Below are 23,472 nucleotides of genomic sequence, written 5' to 3'. Positions count from 1 at the left end.
TGAGTACGATAAATATTTTTCATTTACAAAAATGACAATATCTGCTTATTTATCTTGAGTTATTGTCGTTTTTCTCTTCCGAAACCGTAATAATATTTAATATTTATACTTATTTTTTTCGAATTAATTACGTACGCTCTGCTTCTTTTTAATAACTAGGTCTAATATCTATAATAATGCAGCAACGCATGCGTTTATTAAATTGCAATGCTTTTTTTCCTCTGCCCTTCGACACTCGTGTTTGCGCTTGCGTATTCGACTTTTGGCACTTTGCCAGATTTTTAAAATACGTCATTCAACAGGTCTGAAGAGTCTTATTACTATTGGAGTAAAATATTTAAAAGGACACGAAATAAAATGTGTATCTTTAAACCATACTCGAGGGGCGCGGCTTTATCTATCTTTCGAAAATACAGGACAAATAAAAAGATTTTTTGATTTTCTTTTTTTAAAAAATTCTCGCCGGATGCGAAGAGGATGATTTTAAAAAAAAAATGAAATTTATTTGAAATATTTGAATTTTGTACAAAAATTTCTCCTTTTTTCGTTTCTGTTTACTTAAATTTTCAAAATATAAATAAATATAACTCAATTATATGCGTATAACTAGACAGTTTCGTAGAAGGGGTGGGGGAAAAGTAGATTTCTTAAAACAGAATTGCTAATTTCTAAGATAATTTAATTTCATTTTAAAAGAGTAAAATTAAATCTGATGACTTACATGATAGGCCTTATACTCCAACTGTTTCTCTGCCAAAAAAAAAAAAAAAAAAAAGTTTCTCCGGAGCATCCGACAAAATTAATTTTTTAATTATTTGCACGAATATTTGATTTTTATATTTACAGTCGAGATAAATAAATTTCATCTTATGAAAATTTCTTAATTCTTTGTAAAGTTAAATTTACTTATAAACAATTTCTGCAGATTTTCGACTCTTCCATATTTAATCTTCGTGTTTTTTAATTTTTATATCTGNATTTAAAAATATAATTATATTTATTTATATGATTATCTTTAATTTAATATTATACAAATGCTATTATACTGTTTTAAACAGAAAGAATATTATATAAGGATAAACGAAGAGATATTAAATTAGTGGTGAAGAGTAAAGTAACTTGCTTCTTTAAGTTTGATTGCTGTGACCTATGTCTTATGACGGAACAGTTTCAGAGGAAATATCGACAGTTGTCAATAATTTTGTTTCCAGAAGTCATTCTATAGATAGATGACTTGGGCAACTAGCTGCTTTTTTTCTCCTGTTTCGCTCTATGGAGTCACTACAATAATCACGTCAATATTTGTCATGATAAATGTACTGATCTTAAATAATATTTTAAAAATAGCTCAAGTTACTAAATTTTTATGAACTTGCGCTTTGAAAAACTTCAAAAACGTCTGTTCTTGTTGTCTGAAACAAATTTTCTCAGCTAAATTCACGAATATTTATCCGATTAAATCGGTAATGTATGCATTATTGATCTTAATTATTTGAAATTTAGTCATAGTAAGCACACAAATTCAAATCGTTCTGTTTACTATATTTGACTTCCAGCTATGCTGAAACCTTTTATTTAAACAGCTTATTACTACAGTAATTTGTTTAAGTTTAAAAGTTCAGTCTGAAGAGTAATAATTTAAGTCAAACCATTGCGTCCAATGTATTTTCGACTAGCTGAAAATTCATGGGCAGTAACTTACTTCGGCCCAAAATTGATTATTTTCATTAAAATTCTGTTTTTATGTCTGAATTATGATAAAGTTAAATAATTATTCGAATTAATCTCAATTTCTTTTTATTACTTGTGTAAATTAAAACCCATAATTCAGTTTACTGACTTGATTGAGGACTATTTCCATTTAACAGCCGCCATTTTTATAATATAATAGGTTGCTAATTAAAATCGAAATATTCTTAAAGTTTGATGTTTTAAATTAGTTTGTTGTTTTCGAGGATCCCGCATACAAAACTGTCTACAAATACTTTTTTAAATCTCTTCGAATTCGTATATTTTTATTTTTATTTTGCCAAAAAAAAGTTGTCAAAAAGTCTCATTTTTTAATTCCCGTTTGGCAATAATGTAGTTATTCAGATAATTAACTTCACACCGTCAAACATAATTTAAGATTATGTTATTTAATTTTCAATTAATTTTTACTAATTTCGAAATTACAATTTAAAAGATAATTTCTTCTCGAGAATTTATATCAAATTACATTTTTGGGATTCATTCATTAATCGCATTGTCAACGTCTTTCGATAAATTCCCTTGAATTATATAGGACAAAATGATTTATTAGACATTTTTGCGCTTGATTATTAAGAACCGACATTAATTATAACTTAATTTGTTCGCCTTTTATCCACTACTCTCCCTACCTGTTAGGTTTAAACGGAATTTATAATTTTATACAGCGACGGAGAAAATATTCCCTAAACTATTCTCTAAACAGAAAAGAAGGAAATATTCGCTCTAAATATAAAAAGCTGTTTTTAATTCTACGACATTTCCAAGAGGGGAAAAAAATATTAAAAATCACAAATCATGAGAAATAAATAAATTTTTGAACGTCGGTATTTTTATTTTGCGTCAGACATTCTATATTTGTCTGGTGGGTCCCCTTGGCGTCACATTGGCGTTTATATCGACTGAAACCAAACGGTGTTGTTGTTTATCGATATAAAACGACTCGGTAACATAACCGAGCGGATTCTTTGAAAGAAAGAAAGAAAAAACGGAATAAAAGGGGGAAAAGTAAAAATAAAAATGAAGAAAAATAATAAATTGCAAACTGAAGTGAAGTAAAAAATTCAATTAAAGTTGGGAAGAAGAGAATGCAAATGCGCATTTTTCGTAATCGCCTCTTAAGCTATTGGAGAGATAGCTGTCATCATAACTGTTATTTATGGCCATACCCGGCATTAGTAAAATATAATTTGGATCAAATGAGTAAATTTTTCTTAATAGTCGAATTTGTCCAACAACCGTTAACGTATTACGATAGTAAACGTCAAAACTGGATACGTACCCGGGGCAGAATTATTTTCCACTCGATCCAACGGAATAATCCGTAAATTCTCCTATGACGTCACGCAACGTCATCGACCACGAGGCTGCTGTCTGGCTGACAGTCGATCGCAGGTTTGTAAGAGAGCAGACGATGAGGAACGGATGAATGTTGGCGGATTCGTCGAAACGAGTCGAAGTAGAGATGGAAAGAAAAACGACTGGTGAAATATTAACTTATATTAAGGTATATAAATAAGTGTAGAAAGATTTCTAAGAGTTTTAAGATTTTTGTCTGGACGATGGATATCAGTGGGTGCGAGGATAGTTGTTGCAGAGATGATGATCCTGGACTACTTGTCATCGGCCACGTGGTCAGTAGGTAATGAAATGGCACATGGACGGGATGGAGACTGACCGTATTGACAATATTCAGATGTAGACCAGGGTCATGGACCAGAAAGGAAGATGCTGTACAGTTCTTCATCTCGGCGAAGAAAATGCACGGTTGCTATTATTGGCTGTAGTTATGGTGATTTACATGATCATTGGTGCTGCTGTTTTTCAGATATTGGAGCAACCGGAAGAAGAACAGAATCGACAAAGATTTCTGAATGTTTATAGAAATTTCTGGTCCAAGTACAACAATACTATTGATATGCAGGATGTTCTCACTCTGCTTTACGAATATGGTAATGCTACGGCTGCTGGAGTGATAGACAAAAGACAGAGATGGGACTTTTCCGGATCTTTTTACTTTGTTGGCACTGTCGTTTCTACAATAGGTAAGTCAACTATTTTGCTTCTTTTCTTACTTTGCTATCTGTTTACATAAAGTATATAACCTATTTTAAATGTCTCGTCTCCAAAATTTTTAGTATTTAAATTACCAAAGGTCGTAAGGAAATGAGTATTTGGTTTACTATAAATCCGAAAGAAAAAGAAAAAAGTTGTATTTATCGTAAGCCCAGTCGATAGAAAATATCTTCACGTTACATATTATAATTAATTCCTGTTGCTTTGACTAAAAAGAAATACTTTAAGACTGTTTTAACTTATTTTCTTATCGAATTTGATTTCTACCAAATTTGGCGCCATTCCAATCCTCTACCTCTAAAGCAGCAAAGTGTTCATAATTAACTAGTGCAAAATGCTTGACTATTGATTACCACTGCTATCTAATGGAACAAGAATCGACAAGATTTATCGGGCTATCCTTCAAGATCCCCTTACAATCGCTCCAGAATTGTGCCACCACTAGATGTATTCCACTTTTTTTAACCCGCTTCTCTCTTATCTCTGTAGTTTCGTGTTTAAGATCGATCAAACGGTTTAAGTCTACCCTTGGGGAGTTTTGCAGTTTTCGTTTACATCGTTCTATTATTATTTATATAAGGGGAATGCCTTTCTTTTCAAAGTTAAAACGAACGTAGGGCAAGTTTTAATTTGCTTAGCTTTCATGAATTTTTATAATATTTTAATGGCGTTCAAATGAAAAAATTCAATACGTAGCTTATTAATTCTGTTTAGAGTGTTAACTCGTGGAATTTTAAAAGTTTCAATAAGTGCGAGCGTTTATCTCTCGATCCTTTACAAGCGGTTATATCAATATTGATCATTTGTCAAATCTATAATTTTAAGTCTTTGCGAACTTTATAGAAATCCATATTATAAATATTATATAGGTCTATATTAACTTATCGTAAATTTATTGTAAAATCTAGGCTAATCCGAATCTTATACAATTATAAATTATTCATATTTTTAGCTGGATATAGAGTCCATATAAATTATGTGAAGATACCATTTCAATTTGTTATATATATAATACTATATCAGTGTTAATTCTATTTTATCGTGTTCAATATTTTTCTTTATTCCATAATCACAGTATTTACGAGAGTTGAAAAAACAGAAAACGATTGTCATTCAATACACAATTACAATAAACGTATAAATAGATCCAAATCTCTCGTTCAAAGTGATTTAAAAAATTTATCATTGATTATTGATTAATTTATTTATCAATTGTTAATTAGTAAAAACGTAATTAATTTATTCTTAATTTGCTAATGTAATTAGATACTGTAAGAGAATTTTTTTCCATTTTAAAATCGATCAATTCCTTTTTAAAATACTTTAAATTTAATAAAATAATTAATACACTTAAAAAATTTGTAAAATTTTTTTATAAGTAGAGTAAAATAGTTTATATTTCGAAAATCAAAAAAGCATGAAGAACGGAATAGGAGTTAAAAGTTATATAACATCAATTTATCTACAAGAAAAGAAATATCGACTTTGATGTTTCTAGAACAAGATTTAACAAAAGTTGGATCATCTTTTGTGAAAATTAGTTTTCTTTATTGAAGGAGAAAGATTTTCTGCCATAGTAATAGATCTGCAGTGACCTACCAGTGTATGTTGAGATTACGTGATATGTTGAAGGATTTGTTATGTTCAACGTTGTTTTATTATATGGCACACAGATAAAGCTTAGAATTTCATTCTAGTCCATTCTTTTTTCAGTTTTTTTTTTGTTTTTGTAATTAAAATTTAAAGCATTTTTATAATATTCATCGAGCGTTTTTTAATGCTTAAGTCAGCAACGCATATTCGAAAATTTCACCAAGTTTCTCGAAAATCAATTATAGATGTCGAATATGAATCTTCTCAACTATTCAATTGCATCCGCAGATGCTCTACTATCGTTTAACTCTACTATCGTTGCTCCGTTTAATGACCATTCCTTTATCCAACATGGCGAAACAAATCAATGATATGATCGTCCCTACGGCTGTCGGTTGGATAACATTCGTAGGTCTGTATTGGAAAGTAGATGCCTGTACTCGAGATTTTCTTCGCTGATGCTGTAGATAACTTATAACATGCTTTTTTTCTAAAGATTTCTATCTTCTGAGATTTATTCATAGTCGCTATTACAATTGATTCCACTCTCCGCTGTAAGAAAAAGTTTCTAGATAGCGTTTTCTTTCTTGTAAACCTGATAAATTGCATAGGGCAGAATTTATACTTTCTCGTTATTTATAGCTTATATTTTAAATATTGTTAAGTTATAGAATATTTGTGTCTGCAGGATCCTATGATATTTACTTATAAACAGTTAAATTTAAGATCTGGAAGTAAAAATGACAAACTTTTGAAGAATTTGGGTTTATTTCCTTAATTTAGAATCTATTTAAATATTTATTTTTCAGCGTTTCAATCCGAAACTAGAAATAAAATTGTTGATATTTATATGTAAACTGTGTGCTACTTATTATTGATTATTGTTTAATAACTAAAAATATAATTTTTTAATAATCATAAGTCTATAATTTTGTTTCCTATAACAAAATAGCACCAATTTGATCGGGTGTTTTCGAGAGGCGATTAAACTCCTTTCTGCATTCTCTCTCTAATACATCAATCTTACGGATTCATGCAACTATTTCGACTTTGGATAAAACTTTTATCAAATAAACTTTAAACCACCGTCTATAAGTATTGTAATTAGGTCTTACTTTTTTAAATTTTCCAATTCGTTTGAATAAAATATATTTTCTAGCTTAATCACTGGCAACGATATAACTGGTATCTGTTTTTTTCCTTCTTCCTTTCTATCCACATTAATTACCTTTGATTTTAGGAAATCAGTTAAACGATTAGAATTTCAAACTTCATGACGTCACGGTGTCATTAATGTCACCAGAAAACGACCTTTAACGTTTAAAAACTGGATAGAAAATAGGGACAGTTCTCGTTATCATTTTTTTTCCATTGCAGTCTCGAGTATTGTATAAATAGAATTATCTTTTAGATTATTATTAACTGATAAAGAAGGACGATTTTTTAATTAAATATACAACTTACTTCAAAATATATTATTTCAATATTCCTTTTTAAAATTTAAATTTGAAATTTTATACTCCCTGTTACAGGAAATATAAATATATTCGACTATCTTTAGAAAGTCGAAATTTACAAAATTCCTTTCCAATGAGATGTACTGTATAGTACTGTACAGTATATTTATTTTAAATGATTAATTGTATAATTGATCCAATTCAAAACTGTACACATCATAACGTTTTTAGTCTATTGATTAATATTTAAACGAGAATATTTTGATGGTAATGTTCTTGATTACAGAATAATTAGCATATAAAAGTAATTAGTTATTTTTTTCATTAACATCAAGAAGATATTTGCTGTAAATTATCCATTATATATCAGGTGTATATTATTGTCCATTATTGAAATGTGTTACTTTATGAATGCGGCAAGTAAATTGTTTTTCTTCATACTTTTAAAAAATTTATTGTTTATTTGAAGATAATTAAGTCGAATAAAAAATATTTTATCTTAAAAGAAGCCGAAACTTTAAACAAAATGTATATTTTAAATTGCAAATAAAATGTAAATTTACTGCAGATTAAACAATTGCAATTCCAGAATAGAAAATATTCTTTTAAAAGCTTTGATTTTAAAAATTAATTGCAATTAATTTTTAAGATAACTCTGTTTTTTTAAGTGGTTTGGAGTTCTTGTAAATGACAATACCATTAGATTTTTAAATATTAAGAAAATTTATCTTTTACTTGTTATAGATTTAGTTTAGAACATGTCCAAAATTTCTTCTGTAAATTATTATGAAATAAATAAAAATATAAAAATAAAACAATGCAGAGAATTTAAATTCGAATAAATTTTAAGAAAAGAATGTTGTCATTTAAGAAAGAAAAAAAAATAGAGATAAATATAGAAGGAAGCGGAGAGACAATACAGCAATTTAAGTTAAGTACAGACATTTGAAAAATTCTATTCTAAAAAAATTCGCATATATAAATTTAAAACTTATTAAGGTTAATCTAAACAAGAAAAAAAATGTAAACAAGCTAAAAATTTCATTACGTTATCCATTAACTCTTTTTTAAAATTTTAATTTAACTCGCTTTAAAAACTATTTTTTTAAAAAAAGAAAGCTAAAACAATACAATTTTTTTTTAATTAGTAAAACTACAATGGAAGAAAAGTGCGTTAAACTCTTGTTTTTCTTTATCTTTTCTTTTACGAGATTGTTTATGAAATTTATTTATAAACAAAATTTCCATATAATCATCAACCTCTCGATAAGTGGCTCAACGCGTATTATTAAAACAACGATATCTCCAATGCACTTAATCATTTTCCAACCGGAAATTATATGATTTAATATCGTATTAATAATACTGTCAGTGATAGATTATACTTTTTTTCAAGGATTAGAAACAATATATATATATATATATATATTTTTAAAGTAAAGAATTATTTTAGAGTTTGAACTCTGACCTATTTTCCTTCTACTCTAGCAGTTTCACTACTTCAATTTTCGTTTATCAAAATTGAATGGCAAGAGCTTGACAATGAGTCGTAAAAGTGTCAAAAATGTTCCCTTATTGGAATAGTTGTATTTTCATTGTGAGTACGATAAATATTTTTCATTTACAAAAATGACAATATCTGCTTATTTATCTTGAGTTATTGTCGTTTTTCTCTTCCGAAACCGTAATAATATTTAATATTTATACTTATTTTTTTCGAATTAATTACGTACGCTCTGCTTCTTTTTAATAACTAGGTCTAATATCTATAATAATGCAGCAACGCATGCGTTTATTAAATTGCAATGCTTTTTTTCCTCTGCCCTTCGACACTCGTGTTTGCGCTTGCGTATTCGACTTTTGGCACTTTGCCAGATTTTTAAAATACGTCATTCAACAGGTCTGAAGAGTCTTATTACTATTGGAGTAAAATATTTAAAAGGACACGAAATAAAATGTGTATCTTTAAACCATACTCGAGGGGCGCGGCTTTATCTATCTTTCGAAAATACAGGACAAATAAAAAGATTTTTTGATTTTCTTTTTTTAAAAAATTCTCGCCGGATGCGAAGAGGATGATTTTAAAAAAAAAATGAAATTTATTTGAAATATTTGAATTTTGTACAAAAATTTCTCCTTTTTTCGTTTCTGTTTACTTAAATTTTCAAAATATAAATAAATATAACTCAATTATATGCGTATAACTAGACAGTTTCGTAGAAGGGGTGGGGGAAAAGTAGATTTCTTAAAACAGAATTGCTAATTTCTAAGATAATTTAATTTCATTTTAAAAGAGTAAAATTAAATCTGATGACTNTCTTTTAAAAAAAAAAAAAAAAAAAAAAAAAAGTTTCTCCGGAGCATCCGACAAAATTAATTTTTTAATTATTTGCACGAATATTTGATTTTTATATTTACAGTCGAGATAAATAAATTTCATCTTATGAAAATTTCTTAATTCTTTGTAAAGTTAAATTTACTTATAAACAATTTCTGCAGATTTTCGACTCTTCCATATTTAATCTTCGTGTTTTTTTAATTTTATATCTGAAGTTAATTTAATTCGTTTAACGTTTATTGATTAACGTTTTAAAACATGATGAAAGTTAAATTTCTAGATTTACAAGAATGTTCATTTAAAGAAATTATATCTACAAAACGTATCGATGTTTACGGTAGGGAGAATCAGAATACTGTCCTAAGTAAACTTATCATTTTATTAATGAGTAATATATTATTTTTGTTAAATAAACTTTACTTATCGTTATCAATAAAGTCCGAACATATATTTAGTTCATTAAATCCAATAGATTGCAACTGAAAGATATCAGTGATTTCCAGGGGGAGGTAGAAGATTCAACGGGGACCACTGGAAGACAAGGGAAAGTAAGGAGACAAAACTTTATTACTCATCTTTAAATAAGTACACTATAAAGTCAGTTTCGAGACATAAAACTGTATGAATTAATAAAGTACTTTAAGATATTTTTTATTTATAAAATAAATGCTTAAATTAAAAAAAAATTATCAAAATATATTTTTCTATGTATCCTTTTTGATTGATATTATAGGAGCACTAAAGAAATATACGCACTAAAGGGGTGACAGTAGTTTTGGAAACACTGATGTATATTATTAAATCTTTAAGCTGCTAATTGGTATTCTGTTAATAGAGTATAATCTCGGTAAAGCGAATCTCTGTTTTAATCCAGATGCTTAGTTGTATTTTCCTTTTTTTCTTCCCACTGAATCGTGCAATTCACTTCAGTAAATCTGTCAATCATACTGATAAATTATTTGTTAAAAGTCCTGTAGTTTATTGACGATTTTACGATAAGCGCAAATCAAAATAGAAGTATAAAATTTTATCGTTTCGAGATAAGATTATTTTCTTTAAAAAAACGTGTAGGGGAAAAAAAGATTTCTATAAAAAGCAAATGGTGTAGAGAAATCTATACTATATCCGTCCCGCTCCTTATGGGCATTCATAGACGATTTTGAAAGTCTATTATCGTTTTTACAGTGACTTGTAATGAGAAAATATTCCCCAATTCACATATCCTGTTTATGTGGGCATGTATGTAATAAAACTAAAAATCCAATAAAATTTGAAATAAATATTTATTTATATTATATTAAAAAATAGCTTTATATTTAGAATAACATATAATAAAATAAAAACTTTAAATAGACGGTGAATACTGTAATTACAAGCTTGAATTTGGAAGAAGAAACATATCAAAAAACACGATTCTATAAAGTTTCTAACTATAAATTCTCGAATGAAATAAATCCTAATTAAAATATAGATTAAAGTTTCGAATATTATCATAAAATTCACAATTTAAAGCGAGTGATTCAACATTTGGATAAGAAATTAACAAATGAAATCATATGTTCAAATTGCTCAAGGCTAGTAAATATGATGAGAATCTATCCTCTTTTTTCTTGCATATTGATGAGATTTAGATTCATACTAAACCAAAAACACGAAGACTTTTTGTTTTATTGATGTTGTCAGACTGCGTTCAATTTAATATATTTAGGTTAAAAAAATGCAGAATTAAATCTAGAATATTGTAGAAATTTATGTTTCTCGTTCTACAGTTAATATTATCTTACATCCGACGAATCCGAGATATAATTAAATTGATTAGAGGATGTAGAACTTCAACATTTAATTTATTGAAAAAGATGAAGGACAGTAACTTAATAAAAACATTTAAATTTGGACGACATTGTATTTTCCTTTGTGGAGAGAATGGCAAAGTGTTTCATATGCTCAGTTGTTATTGAAACTTCGTGGGAAAGATTAAGGCAATCACAATTCACCCAGTCTACAATAACAAAGACAATGAAACTGATAATAAATTTTACTTGAAGATATCTAAAATCAAATATTAAAAAAGGAATTCTTGGTAAACAAAAGATACAACAGAATTGGCTTCATTTAACGCATTTTTATGATTTCTTTGTATTTAAAACTTTAGACCATTCAATTTATATGAAACTAAAAGTGAATGTTCGAAGTTTTAAATGTGATGAAATTCATTACGCACATGTTAAACGAAACACGTGAGGGGAGGAGACTCGTGATGTTGTTACTCTATTCTATACGAGTGTTACTAAATGTAGGGTGGAACTAATTTCAGTACTTGTTTAATTAAAATATGATCTTAAACATAGAAAAGTTTTTAAAAATTTTCGAAAAATAAAACATACTTTGTATTTTATAATAATAATAATAATATAATTAATAAATCTCTATATTTTATCAGTTTATGATTATGAATTATCAAATAACAATAGTATAGAATTAGTTAAATTTAAGCTTTTATTTGAATTTCTTTGGATTATGAAACGCTTTAATTATCCTTTTAGTATACATTAGTCTTACTTTTACAAATGATTATTTAATGCATGTTCAAATTATCAAATAATCTGTTTAATATGTGTTCGAAAGTTATTGAACAGTTATGGCAATTAAAGTTTTTTAAATCAGAAATAATTGATGTCACGAAGATTATTTATTGATTGCTCGTTTGATATCTTTTATGACATATTTGTTCATCATCCAAAATAATTAGGCGACAAAATAAAAAGTCTTAAGTAATCGTTCAGCTCTAATGTAGATTAAATATAATTCAAAACTTTAATCGAATTTTTAATAATACTGTATTAGAACATTGAATAAAAGTTATTATAAATCTTAAATACTATGGTCGGAGATTCAAAATTAACATCTTTTATTCAATCTTCTTTGGGAAGGTCTTTGCACCAACCTCGATTCTCATAAACACATCTCTAATGATCAAACGATCCCATCACCTGTCTCGTTATATCGATCCTTCGTATATCATTTCATTTAGTTTTTGGCTCTAACAATTCCTAATTCTGCACAGCTGGGTTATTGCTTCGCTAATTCTTTTCATTCCGCTGGATATTGTTTTTCTTATAAGGATGCAGATCTGCTTCCCGCTGAGTCTCTGAATCTTATAATTAGTCAGCAGACAAACACAGCACTGGAATATTTACTATATGTAAAAAGTTAGTTTCGTGCAATTAACTATACTGTCTCGAATGATCATGAGTCTATTCAATCAAATTTACATTTCACTTGAATAAATCATAAGAAACATAAAAAGTTACATTTACAATACTTTAAATTGCGTTAAAATTAGAAAAACTTATCAAAGACCTCATCTTTGATGAGCTCTTTGATGAGTTACGTATTGATAACGTAACACATTAGCTACATTGAACTTACGGCTTGGGTTTAATTTTTTTAAGATTTCAACAAATAAGGTTGAAATTGACTTTCTCAAAATAGCATTTTTTTAGAACTCCAGGAAAGCAGAAAATATCGAAAACTCATTAAAAAATTGAGAATAATTTTCTAGAAAAGTAGAATTAAGAATATGAATATTTTTTATATAAAAAAAGGCGATGATAAAAACTTTTATTTTTTGCTTAATGTAATTCACTCATTACGTATACAGTGGTTTAACCAGGAAAAAGTTACCCTGGCAAAACTTTAAAAAAACTAATTTGAAATCATCACATCAGTGTTCACCTTTCTATTTATTCTAGTCAACAAGAAGCAGATTAGATCAGCCCGATACGTTTGTTATTTTTTTTTAGAAATAATAATATTAAAACTTATTTATCATACGACAAACGAAGATACGTTAAAATTCGACTGAAACTTAGCTATTGTTGTGTGTACTAGACAATAAATTTTTATCGTTTTTACATAATAAAAATGTCGACACTTTGCTATACATGACATCAAGTTTGATCGAAATGAATCTTGAATCGTTGATTTAAGTTTTCTTTTTCCCCTTCAACAGTATCGAGATACTTCTATCCAATCTTGAATTGTCCTTTCAGCGAGACAAGCAGGAAAGACGATTCTACTAACTGTCAACAGCTATAGTTTGGATCGTTACTCATATCATAATGTTTCTTGTATGTAACCTTAAAATAGTTTTATTTTTGCACTAGGAAAAAAAATAATGCGTAACTTAAATCAATATTACAATAGACAGAAAAAAAGATAAGTTTAATATGAGTGTATAGAGAATAGATTAAGTTGAATTTGTCATACACAGATACGAAATATTCGTGAATAAATTTTTATAAACGTATCAATAAACGTTGTACTATAAAAAAAATAATAAAACTTATAAGTGCTTAACGGCTTTAATATATATTTTATTGCTTTTATATTAAATAACGATCGTTCTTTGTGTATTAAAAAGAAATTATTGAGAATAATATGGATCTATGCACTTCAAAATCGAGATGAATTGTTATTTAGGGAATTTTTGAAGGAAAAATCAACGAATGTATAAAAATTTGATTTCGTTATTACTGTATATAATTTCAATAAGTTGAAGTTTATCAAGAAACAAAGAATTTGGATCAATAATATGGTAGTCCACCTGGCTTCTTTAAAGGATTCTGGCTTTATGCCAGCCGATAAAACTGAATAATAAAAAATTTTTGGCTTTGGTTGCTTCATTGCGCAACGAGCGAACATAGAAAATATTTTTGCCCAACAATTATAATTGTGTAATTTAATAAATTAGAAGAACATTCGTGTCAATAAGTCTTATTTGTTCTATGTCAAAAGCATACGAAGGAATGTTGCGGGTTGCTGTTACGTTATCTCTTGTAACATTGTCAACTTGTCAGCAACCGAGTGATTAATCTGTTGTTATGAATGTAAGAGAAGAGAGAGGCGTATTTCGGTTGTTGTTGAAAGGTGACAAAGTCCTACAAAAGCCACTAAGTTATTATTTAGGATAAAGATGCGATATCCTCATTCACTTCGATTAAGTTTGGATTTAATTTCGTATTTTAGAACAATTCTCTTGGACTTATTGGCGATTTTTCGTCTTATAATTAATTGATAGTGCCACTTAGAGTAGAAAAATTGAAGATAAAGCCATATTGGTCTCGTATATTTCAAACAAAGAGCTCGAGTTCTCATTTGGAATTCCGCAGACGATCGACTCTGACGGTGACGATTTTTATCGGCTCCACTAAGTTTTACGAGAATATATATATATAGTGGGAAAGAAAGGAAAAAGTCTATTCTTCCCCTCTTTCACACTGGTTACCATGGTAACTGGCCGACGTTTGTCGGTTGAAAATTCTTTTCTTCCTATAAGGAAAGTTTGGCAGTCGACGATTACTTGAAAAAACGGGAGCAAATCGAGGATATGATCCCTCGTTACTTCCGAGATCACTTTCTACTTTGCCGGTTCCATTATATTCGTTATCCGACCGATTATGGAAGAATTAATTCAAGTGTCCTACAAACGTATACCAAAAATACTTCAAAGCAATATTTTATCAAAAGCTAAGAGTTAAAAAAAATAATAATAACAATAATAATAAAGAAATAACAAGACTGTGTATGTAGGGCACACATACTTCAAGAAATACTTTTATAGTTTTGAAGTTTACCGATTTATTCAAACATGAAAATTGATAATTCTACCAAACTTGGCAAACTTATAGAAGAAAATAATAAATTTATACTAAACTGTATTTTGTTTAAATGGGTCAAGGCCAAGGGCGCAATAGCCCAAAATGTCACAGAGGAGACGACGTTTCTTTATTTAAAAAAATGTAATTTCAAGTTTATGTAGATTGATATATTCAAATGCATGCAAAGTAGTTCTCTGCTGATCTCGAAAGATTGTTTTCTGAAAATATAATAATTTTCATAAATATACTGCCGTACATTCTATCTATATAAATATATATAAACATAAATATATATTGAATTAGTTATAAAAATGATAATTAAATTGCTTTGTCTATTTTAAGCTAGATATAAATTATTTAAAAATGTGAGTATCTCGTTTAAAAATAAATAAAAATCCTTTAGAAAAATATGAGCATTTCGCATAACAATTAAACGGTTTACATTTTGTTAGCAAACAATTATACACTGAAATCAATCGTATCAAGTGTCCGTTTATTTATATATCAACAGTACGACGTGAACAGATCAAACAGCATCTGTTAATTAAAAGAATAGACACACTCGAATTGATCTAAAGAATGGCGAGGACGATTATTTTAGTTAAATTATTAATGTCTTACGAGACATTATAATGATTTTCTAAATATAAGTTTTAACAAAACAGATTTACTTTCCGTTAATAATGAGGGAATTTAAAAAATATCTGTTTAGTGCATTTATATTGAAAATATTAATATTTTTATATGTGATTTTAACAAATTGACAGTTTAATAGATTTAAATAACGTGTTTAAGGGTATAAAAAGAAGAAAAATTGTTACGAATAGATCTATATACTAGCATTAAGTATCTTTTAATCTTGTAAGCATAGCAATTATACAGTTTTATTCAGAGATAGCCAAAGTTCCATATCTATCTAAATTGTTATTTATCTCGAATTTTATGTCGGTTGTATATCTATATTTTTTTCTCTTTAATATATGAACTCAAACATTCTTTCAGTTCTGCAATAAGAACTTCAGAAAATCCAGTCATTTATAATCAATATCTTATGATCTCCTTACTTAAAAGATAAGCAAGAAATTCTCTTAAATATAATTTCGGTGTAGCCTTTAAGTATTATTTACATATTTTATCCGTAGTTTTTACTGTAACTAGTAACAAAAGAGTCGATTCATTTATATATTCGTCAGTGCTTACTTTCAATTCTGTAATTTGTCACAGGATCTAATAAAAGTAACTTTTCTCTATATCTACAAGTATTTATAAAAGATACTTTGTACAGTACATACAAAAATAACAATATATATATATATATATATTGTTATTTTTGTATGTACTGTACAAAGTATATATGTAAAGCTTTATATATAGCCTATATAAAGCTTCCTGAATGCGTTTATGATAAAGGTAAATTGCATTTTATATTAATCAGATCAATCAGCAGTATATTTGGTTAATTCATTGTCATATTCCATATACTTGATTAATTTTCATTATTATCTAATTCAATATTAAAAGGAATAATTTTCCCGTGACAATCGCTATTAATTTTCTTCATTTAAATTTCAGATTAACAATAAACGATTTTAAAAATTTTAATAGACTATTTATCATTTATTATAATTATTGAAAAATATGAAAATTTCATTAAACTTTATTGCATTTTCAGTTTATAACATTTTCTTCTTTTTTCGTTTGTTTGTATAAATATACATTACAATTTACATGATAAATGATGCAGTTTTTTTTTTTACTTTTATTTAACAGGATTTCGTAAACAAAATTTATAAAATGGGTACTTACTCTTTTTATATCAATAATAACAAAAAGTTATGGTCATTTTTATGAGAATGCTTTTCTATTAAACCGAAAATTAATCTATAAACCCGACTAATTTGTTTGGAGCCTTCGTAATAAAAATCAAAATGATTTTGTATATATTATTCAACGAGACAAAGACTAGTAATTATTTTCCAATATGCTAATTTCTAAACTCAACATTAACAGTTCCATAAAATGATAACTGCGGCTTTATGGGAGTATCGTTTTAAGTAAATAAATTTAATACTTATGGAACGATTAATATTTATATAAGCAATCTAGATTATTCTAAGCTTGTTTTTTCCATGAAATTATACTTTAGCCTTACTTAAAAATTTATATCGTTTGCATTTTTATGATTCTTTATTTACTGGTAAATTCTTTCTTATGACCTAATTTATTCTTAAAAAAATAGGCCTATCTTTTTCCTATCTATTTGTCTAACAGTATTAAAATGTTTATAGCAATTTATAAAGTTTATCTTAAATTTTTTGAAAATTAAAAAAGAAAAAATGATAGCCTATTTTTGTATGTAAAGAAATTCATGAAGATATCTTCCAGGATGCAAGTATATAATCATAAGATCATATAACGTCAGAGCATAAATTGTTAAGATACAAATCATTTCATCATTCAGCTTTGTTTCTTGGAATCCGCCTGATACTAACAGTTTAATGAATTAAATTTATACTGAATTATCGATTCACTTCTGACAACAGTAAATTCAATTATTAAATAAGCTTTAAAAAATGATAATAGAAACGATGAGTTTGATATATATTTCGGTTGCAAATATTATTACATATAAAATGTATACAAATAAAGATAAGAGAAGATATTTGCTGTAAATTATCCATTATATATCAGGTGTATATTATTGTCCATTATTGAAATGTGTTACTTTATGAATGCGGCAAGTAAATTGTTTTTCTTCATACTTTTAAAAAATTTATTGTTTATTTGAAGATAATTAAGTCGAATAAAAANTTGATATATATATATGTATATATTATAGAAATTTAAATCAAATTTTATATCTGTGTATTTTTATTATTTTCTTTTAACCTTTAACAAAAAGATATTAATCAAATATTTTTTGTTTGTGTTTGTGTGTGTGTGTGTGTGTGTGTGTGTGTGTGTGTGTGTTGTTGTTGTTGTTTTTTTAATAGATTCAATATTCTTCTTGTCAATAATAAAATTTAGAGCTTTATATAATTTTTAGAGCTTTTTCAGCCTATATTTTGTTTTTTTTTATTTTAGTTGTATATCGATTTTTCCATTAAAATTTCGCTTTTTATAGGGACGATGACCGCTTTGGTTATCGGAACAATTTATACAATAGCTAAAACAACAGTTTTATAAAGGAAACTTAATTAAATATAGGCCTACATGCTTTTGACTTGATTACGTAATTTATAACGTAAGAATTTAATATCGATGATATATTTAAAGTGTATTTCTGCTTCTATTATATTTTATAAGCGATAAAAGTGAAATCTTAATAAAATGTTTAAAAGTCATTCTTCTAACAACTGTATAAATTGCCAAGAGAATTATCTAGGGACCGCCATTCGTCTTTTCTATTCCGAACATCGAACTGCCCTTTTGGGATTGTTTTTCAACTGCTGTATGCCTGTTTTGACCTTAACAATATTGTGCAAGAAACAATAAAAAAAAATCTCAAGTTTGATTTAAGAATATTTGATACAAGTAAATAACAATTTGAAAATATTTCAGTAAACTAAAACCTTCTTATCCTGACGTTATAAAATCTGTTTGCTGTGTACAGTACTGTACATCTATTTGCGATAAACAAGTTAAAAATTAATAGAACTTTTATTCTTAATGCAAATAAACATAGTAAATAAATTATGAATTAATCACTCGTCATTACTTCCCCATCCCCCCTTTTTTTAACTCATTACACGTTTAATATGTCGAGTTTGCATTAAAATTATATGGACTACGTACTGTACGTAAACAGAAAACCGATTGGAAATGTATGAGAAATGAATGTATTGAAAGGAAAATAATTTCTATGTAAAATAAACTTAATAATTTTATTTAACACTTCTAGATTTTTTGATTAATTTCAATTATTATGGCATAATGAAATTATTAATTAAAAATAAATATTCATTATATACTTTGAAACCACTTCAGAAATCTTTCAAAGATGTTTAAAGTACAGTACATAAAAAAAAAGAAATAACGTACAAAACTGTATAATCAAATGTACAGTACAGTAGTACTTATTAATTTTGTAAAATCGAAAAATAAAATATTAAAAAAAGGACGTATTAAATTTTCATTTTCTAATCCAATCCAAAATGCAGATCTAAATTCATATAACTTATATTATTTTGCGATGATAAACTCCAATATACAATTGAAGATTAACACTTCTAACAACGTAATTAATGAATCAATCCAAGAATATCCGGTCTTAACTGACTTTGATTTAGTTATAATTACTAATAATATAATATGTTTAATTTATATTAATCCATTTATTCATCAAGATATTTAATTAATGTTTTTATTTATAATACAATAACAAAAGCAAAGTGCTTTATTATTTTTATTAGCCTATAATTAATTTATAAATAATTGTTTTTCTATATAATTTCTTCGTTAGCTTCTTTATTACATTTCTATAATATTTGATCGGCTTATATATTAAATGGTATCGAATTATCGTTTAAATATCTATACATTTATATAATATAAACGTATCGAATCGTTAAAAGTTGTTTAAAATGATTTACAAATATATATTTGGTGGTGTAAGTTTGATTCCATAAAGCAATGTGAAAACCACAGAATTAAGTTGAGATTATGTTAGTCACAATCTGTCTTACCCCAAGACAATTTACCGTATTAGTTTGTGACTTACAAGTTAGTGCTAATGCAAGGTCAACTAATAGTTTGATTGATTATTAGCCTAATGCTTGTAATCAGTAACCATTAAAATGCAGTAACTAGTATAATTATTTCTGTAGAAATGAATTAACTATAATATCGATTTAAATAAATATTATTTTGTTTGTTTCTCGACAGGGTTTGGCATGACAACACCGAAAACCATATATGGACGAATAACAGTTATAATCTACGGATTTTTGGGTTGTTCCGGTGCCATATTATTTTTTAATTTATTTTTAGAAAGAATCATCACACTTATGTCAACCGTTCTTCGATCTATCCACGAAAGAGAATTGCGGAGGAGAATGTTCGGCAGTGACAATGGTAGAAGAGATTCTCAGATCTCTTTCGACGATCATATGGATGACTGGAAGCCATCAGTTTATTGGGTGCTTTTGTGTCTGACGGTAGCAACTACTTCAATAGCTACTACCGCTTCTGCACTTTATTCCACAATGGAGAACTGGAGTTACTTCGAATCTCTCTATTTCTGTTTTGTAGCCTTTTCTACTGTAGGATTCGGCGACCTGGTACCTAGTGATCAAACAAGCTATCACAATTCGCAATGGTACAGATTTGCTAACTTTTGGTTTCTAGTAGCGGGTTGCTGCTGCTTTTATAGTCTTTTCAACGTCATGTCCATAGTTATCAAACAGTTTATAAACTGGTTAATGAAACTTATTGACTGCCGACTTAGATGTCGAAGGATACATAAAACCCCGCCGAAACCTGCAGCATTACGAAAACGCCGGAATGCCCTAACGCCAGACCATCTGAAACGTCAACAAAAGACTGCAGACGATTCCGATAGTTATGATAGCGACGAAAGAAGAGATTCGGGAGAGATGATATCCATGCAAGGTTTCCTACGTTCCAATAAGGTGTCTTTGGCAGTTATGCAGAAACAGTTGTATGAATCGGCACAACGAGGTCACGTGATACTTCTGCCTTCTAGAATTATGGATAGAGATGCAACATTTAAACCAGGAAGTGTTGGACCTTTGGCACTTGTTTCCCAAAAATTGGGCGAAGATGTTCTTTGAAATTTTAGTTTTTAAATATTAGAAGGAGATAGCATATCACTTATTTTCTTCTTAGATGAAATGCGGCTTCGTTTAGGTGCTGTTTATCGAGGTGCTTCCGATCAGAATCAAATATAGCCTTTCTTTGTAGGGTCTACAATTGATTATAGCTAACTTATAGCCGAAACGTCCACACAAAAAAACAAGATATATATATATACAGTATATATGCACTGAAATGGTCAAGAAAATTAAATAAAGCAGAGTAGAGAATTTAAAGCAATCTCAGAATGGTACAACCAGTTTATGAACATGAAAAACTCTAGTAATGCAACAAAGAACAAAAATTGTTTAGAAGCTACAAGCAGATCTTGACCATAAAGTTAAGTTACCAGTTTTCACCAATTTATTATTTGATTGAAGAGAAATATCAATTTCCATTATCAAATATTTGAAATATCGACAAAACACCCATGAACTTTGATATGGAATGCAATAAAACAGTGGACTCTAAGGATAAGAAAATTCTGCTCGTCTAGAGCAGCGGTCGGCAACCTTTCTGACCTCACGGACCTCTAAACTCACAATTTTGAATCCCACGGACCACTATCATGAATTTTTTTAAACAATACAAAACCTGTAGAATAATGATCATAAAAGTTCAATTTTACTATATTAATACGAAACTTGCATGTTTAATTATAACAAATTAATGCAAGCCTAAAGTTCATTGCTGCTTGTTTGAAACAAGTTTATGGATTCTTAGCGCTTTTCCACAAAGGATGACAATCGCTCTCACAATATTGTTTATTGTTCATTATTTATTGATAACAGTTATTTTGTATTTGGTTTTAGATTCGAATAGAAACCCCCAATGAGTGGAAAAAAGTAACTATGCATTTTGCATTTCTTTCGTAATACTTCACGTAACCTTCTGTTGATCAATGTCCAAATTTCTCCACGGACTACCAGTTGCTGACCATTGGTCTAGAGTACAGACCACGAGAGAACCAGATTTACAACGGTGTTGTACTTAGCCAATGAAACGAAAAACGTGATTATTGTCAAGTGTAAAACTAAACCTAAACTAGTTGTATATTATTGTTACAACATCACAATGCTAGGCTGCAATTTTTTTTATTATTTTAATTTAAAAAATCACNCAATGAGTGGAAAAAAGTAACTATGCATTTTGCATTTCTTTCGTAATACTTCACGTAACCTTCTGTTGATCAATGTCCAAATTTCTCCACGGACCACCAGTTGCTGACCATTGGTCTAGAGTACAGACCACGAGAGAACCAGATTTACAACGGTGTTGTACTTAGCCAATGAAACGAAAAACGTGATTATTGTCAAGTGTAAAACTAAACCTAAACTAGTTGTATATTATTGTTACAACATCACAATGCTAGGCTGCAATTTTTTTTATTATTTTAATTTAAAAAATCACATGACTTCCGGTCTGGATCGGAAGTCATATATGATTGAATTGGGGCCTAAGTCCCTAAGCATTCCATATCTGCTGTCAATTTTCATCTGTGATGGATGGAAATATTTTTGATTAGATTTTCAACATGTAGGTTAAAAGAAAGTCTGTTATCGAATATGACACCAAGATCGCAGACACTATTAACAGTCTCTAGACATTGGCTATTAAGGAAAAAATTATTAATGGGAGTGTTTCTAACAAGGCTAAAATCCATAACTTTTGTTTTGTTAGGATTTATTAAAAGGTTTAGCAATTTTATAAATAAAATAAAATAAATGTATTTTATTTTATTTATAAATTATCTAACATTTTCAAATGTATAATGTATTTCTTACATTTTATCTTTCTTTGTATACATTAAATAATTGAGTATGATAATTTTATTACACATGTACTATATATATATGATATGTTTTATTAATAAAGTTAGTTTTAAACAGAATTGAATTTCTATTTTTCACATGTAATTTTTCTAGTATGTGAATTTTACATTTTATTATAATATTTGTTTACAGTTGATCAATCATTCGAAGCAATATCTCATAAATGTTTAGAAAGAATCAAAAGATTGCATAACAAGTATCATTATTTACTACTGAAAGAAGGCATGGTAAGATAAAAAGGAAATTTTGATAAATTTAATCTAATTGTAATGTATTTAATTTAATTTAACATATTCTTTCATATTTAAATTAGGAAGATTTACAATGCTTATTAAGCTGATACTAAATAAACATGAAAATTAAATTAATTTGATTTGGGTTGCAAAATTATCATCTAAATATATATATGTTGCTTATAGCAAATTTTATGCATGGTATATAATATTTGCTTCATGAAAATTGGAGGATTGAATCCATTATGAGTCCATATAAAGGATGGTTACATATATACAGTAAAACTTCTCTAATTCAAACATCTATAACTTGAATATTTCTTTAACTCAAAGAAAACAAAGCAATTCACTTGATAGGTCTCAATGGAATATCACAGGGATTTAACATCTGAAACTTCAATGTCTTAGCTTGAATTTTCTTCGGGTTTTTTGAAGTTCCTTCGCACTGATTTACGTTACTTTCAACTTCCTCAATTCAAATTTTAATATTTATTCTATCCAAAGTGATGCTAATTATTGAATTTCCATGAAATTTTCAGACAGTTAGTTGTATCTACTCTCCAATACCAATTTTCAGACAATGTTTCAGTCCAAAGAGAGAGGTCTTTTCACTTTATCTCAACAAAATATATCTGCAAAACTCTTCAATTCCATTAGTTACATTGAACATCTTGCTGAAAGACATTACACAAGCTGTTTAAAACAAAAAAAATTATTAAG

At 27.9% G+C, this 23,472-nt stretch overlaps 1 protein-coding gene across 2 annotated transcripts; it reads left to right on the top strand.

Annotated features, from left to right (window-relative positions):
- The first annotated feature begins 2,255 nt into the window (after positions 1-2,255).
- On the top strand, positions 2,256-20,845 carry LOC111634244 (potassium channel subfamily K member 13-like). Of its 2 annotated transcripts, XM_023378971.1 has the most exons (3): positions 2,256-3,256; positions 3,578-3,794; positions 19,758-20,845. In XM_023378971.1, the coding sequence occupies exons 1-3, from the start codon at positions 3,179-3,181 to the stop codon at positions 20,663-20,665; spliced, it is 1,203 nt and encodes a 400-aa protein (XP_023234739.1). In that variant the 5' UTR covers positions 2,256-3,178; the 3' UTR covers positions 20,666-20,845. The 2 variants fall into 2 exon arrangements, with proteins under 2 accessions (XP_023234739.1, XP_023234738.1); XM_023378970.1 differs by having other exon boundaries at positions 2,256-3,794.
- The last annotated feature ends 2,627 nt before the right edge of the window (positions 20,846-23,472 follow it).

The sequence above is a fragment of the Centruroides sculpturatus genome, unplaced genomic scaffold (genome assembly GCF_000671375.1).
Source record: "Centruroides sculpturatus isolate CEXI.00-Female unplaced genomic scaffold, Cexi_2.0 scaffold361, whole genome shotgun sequence".
Lineage (NCBI taxonomy): Eukaryota > Metazoa > Arthropoda > Arachnida > Scorpiones > Buthidae > Centruroides > Centruroides sculpturatus.
This window is presented reverse-complemented; position numbering and strand designations above follow the sequence as displayed.

Coding starts and splice junctions, on each gene's coding strand:
- LOC111634244 (XM_023378970.1), top strand. CDS start 3,461: ATGGACCAGAAAGGAAGATGCTGTACAGTTCTTCATCTCGGCGAAGAA. Junction 3,795..19,757: donor CACTGTCGTTTCTACAATAG/GTAAGTCAACTA, acceptor GTTTCTCGACAG/GGTTTGGCATGACAACACCG.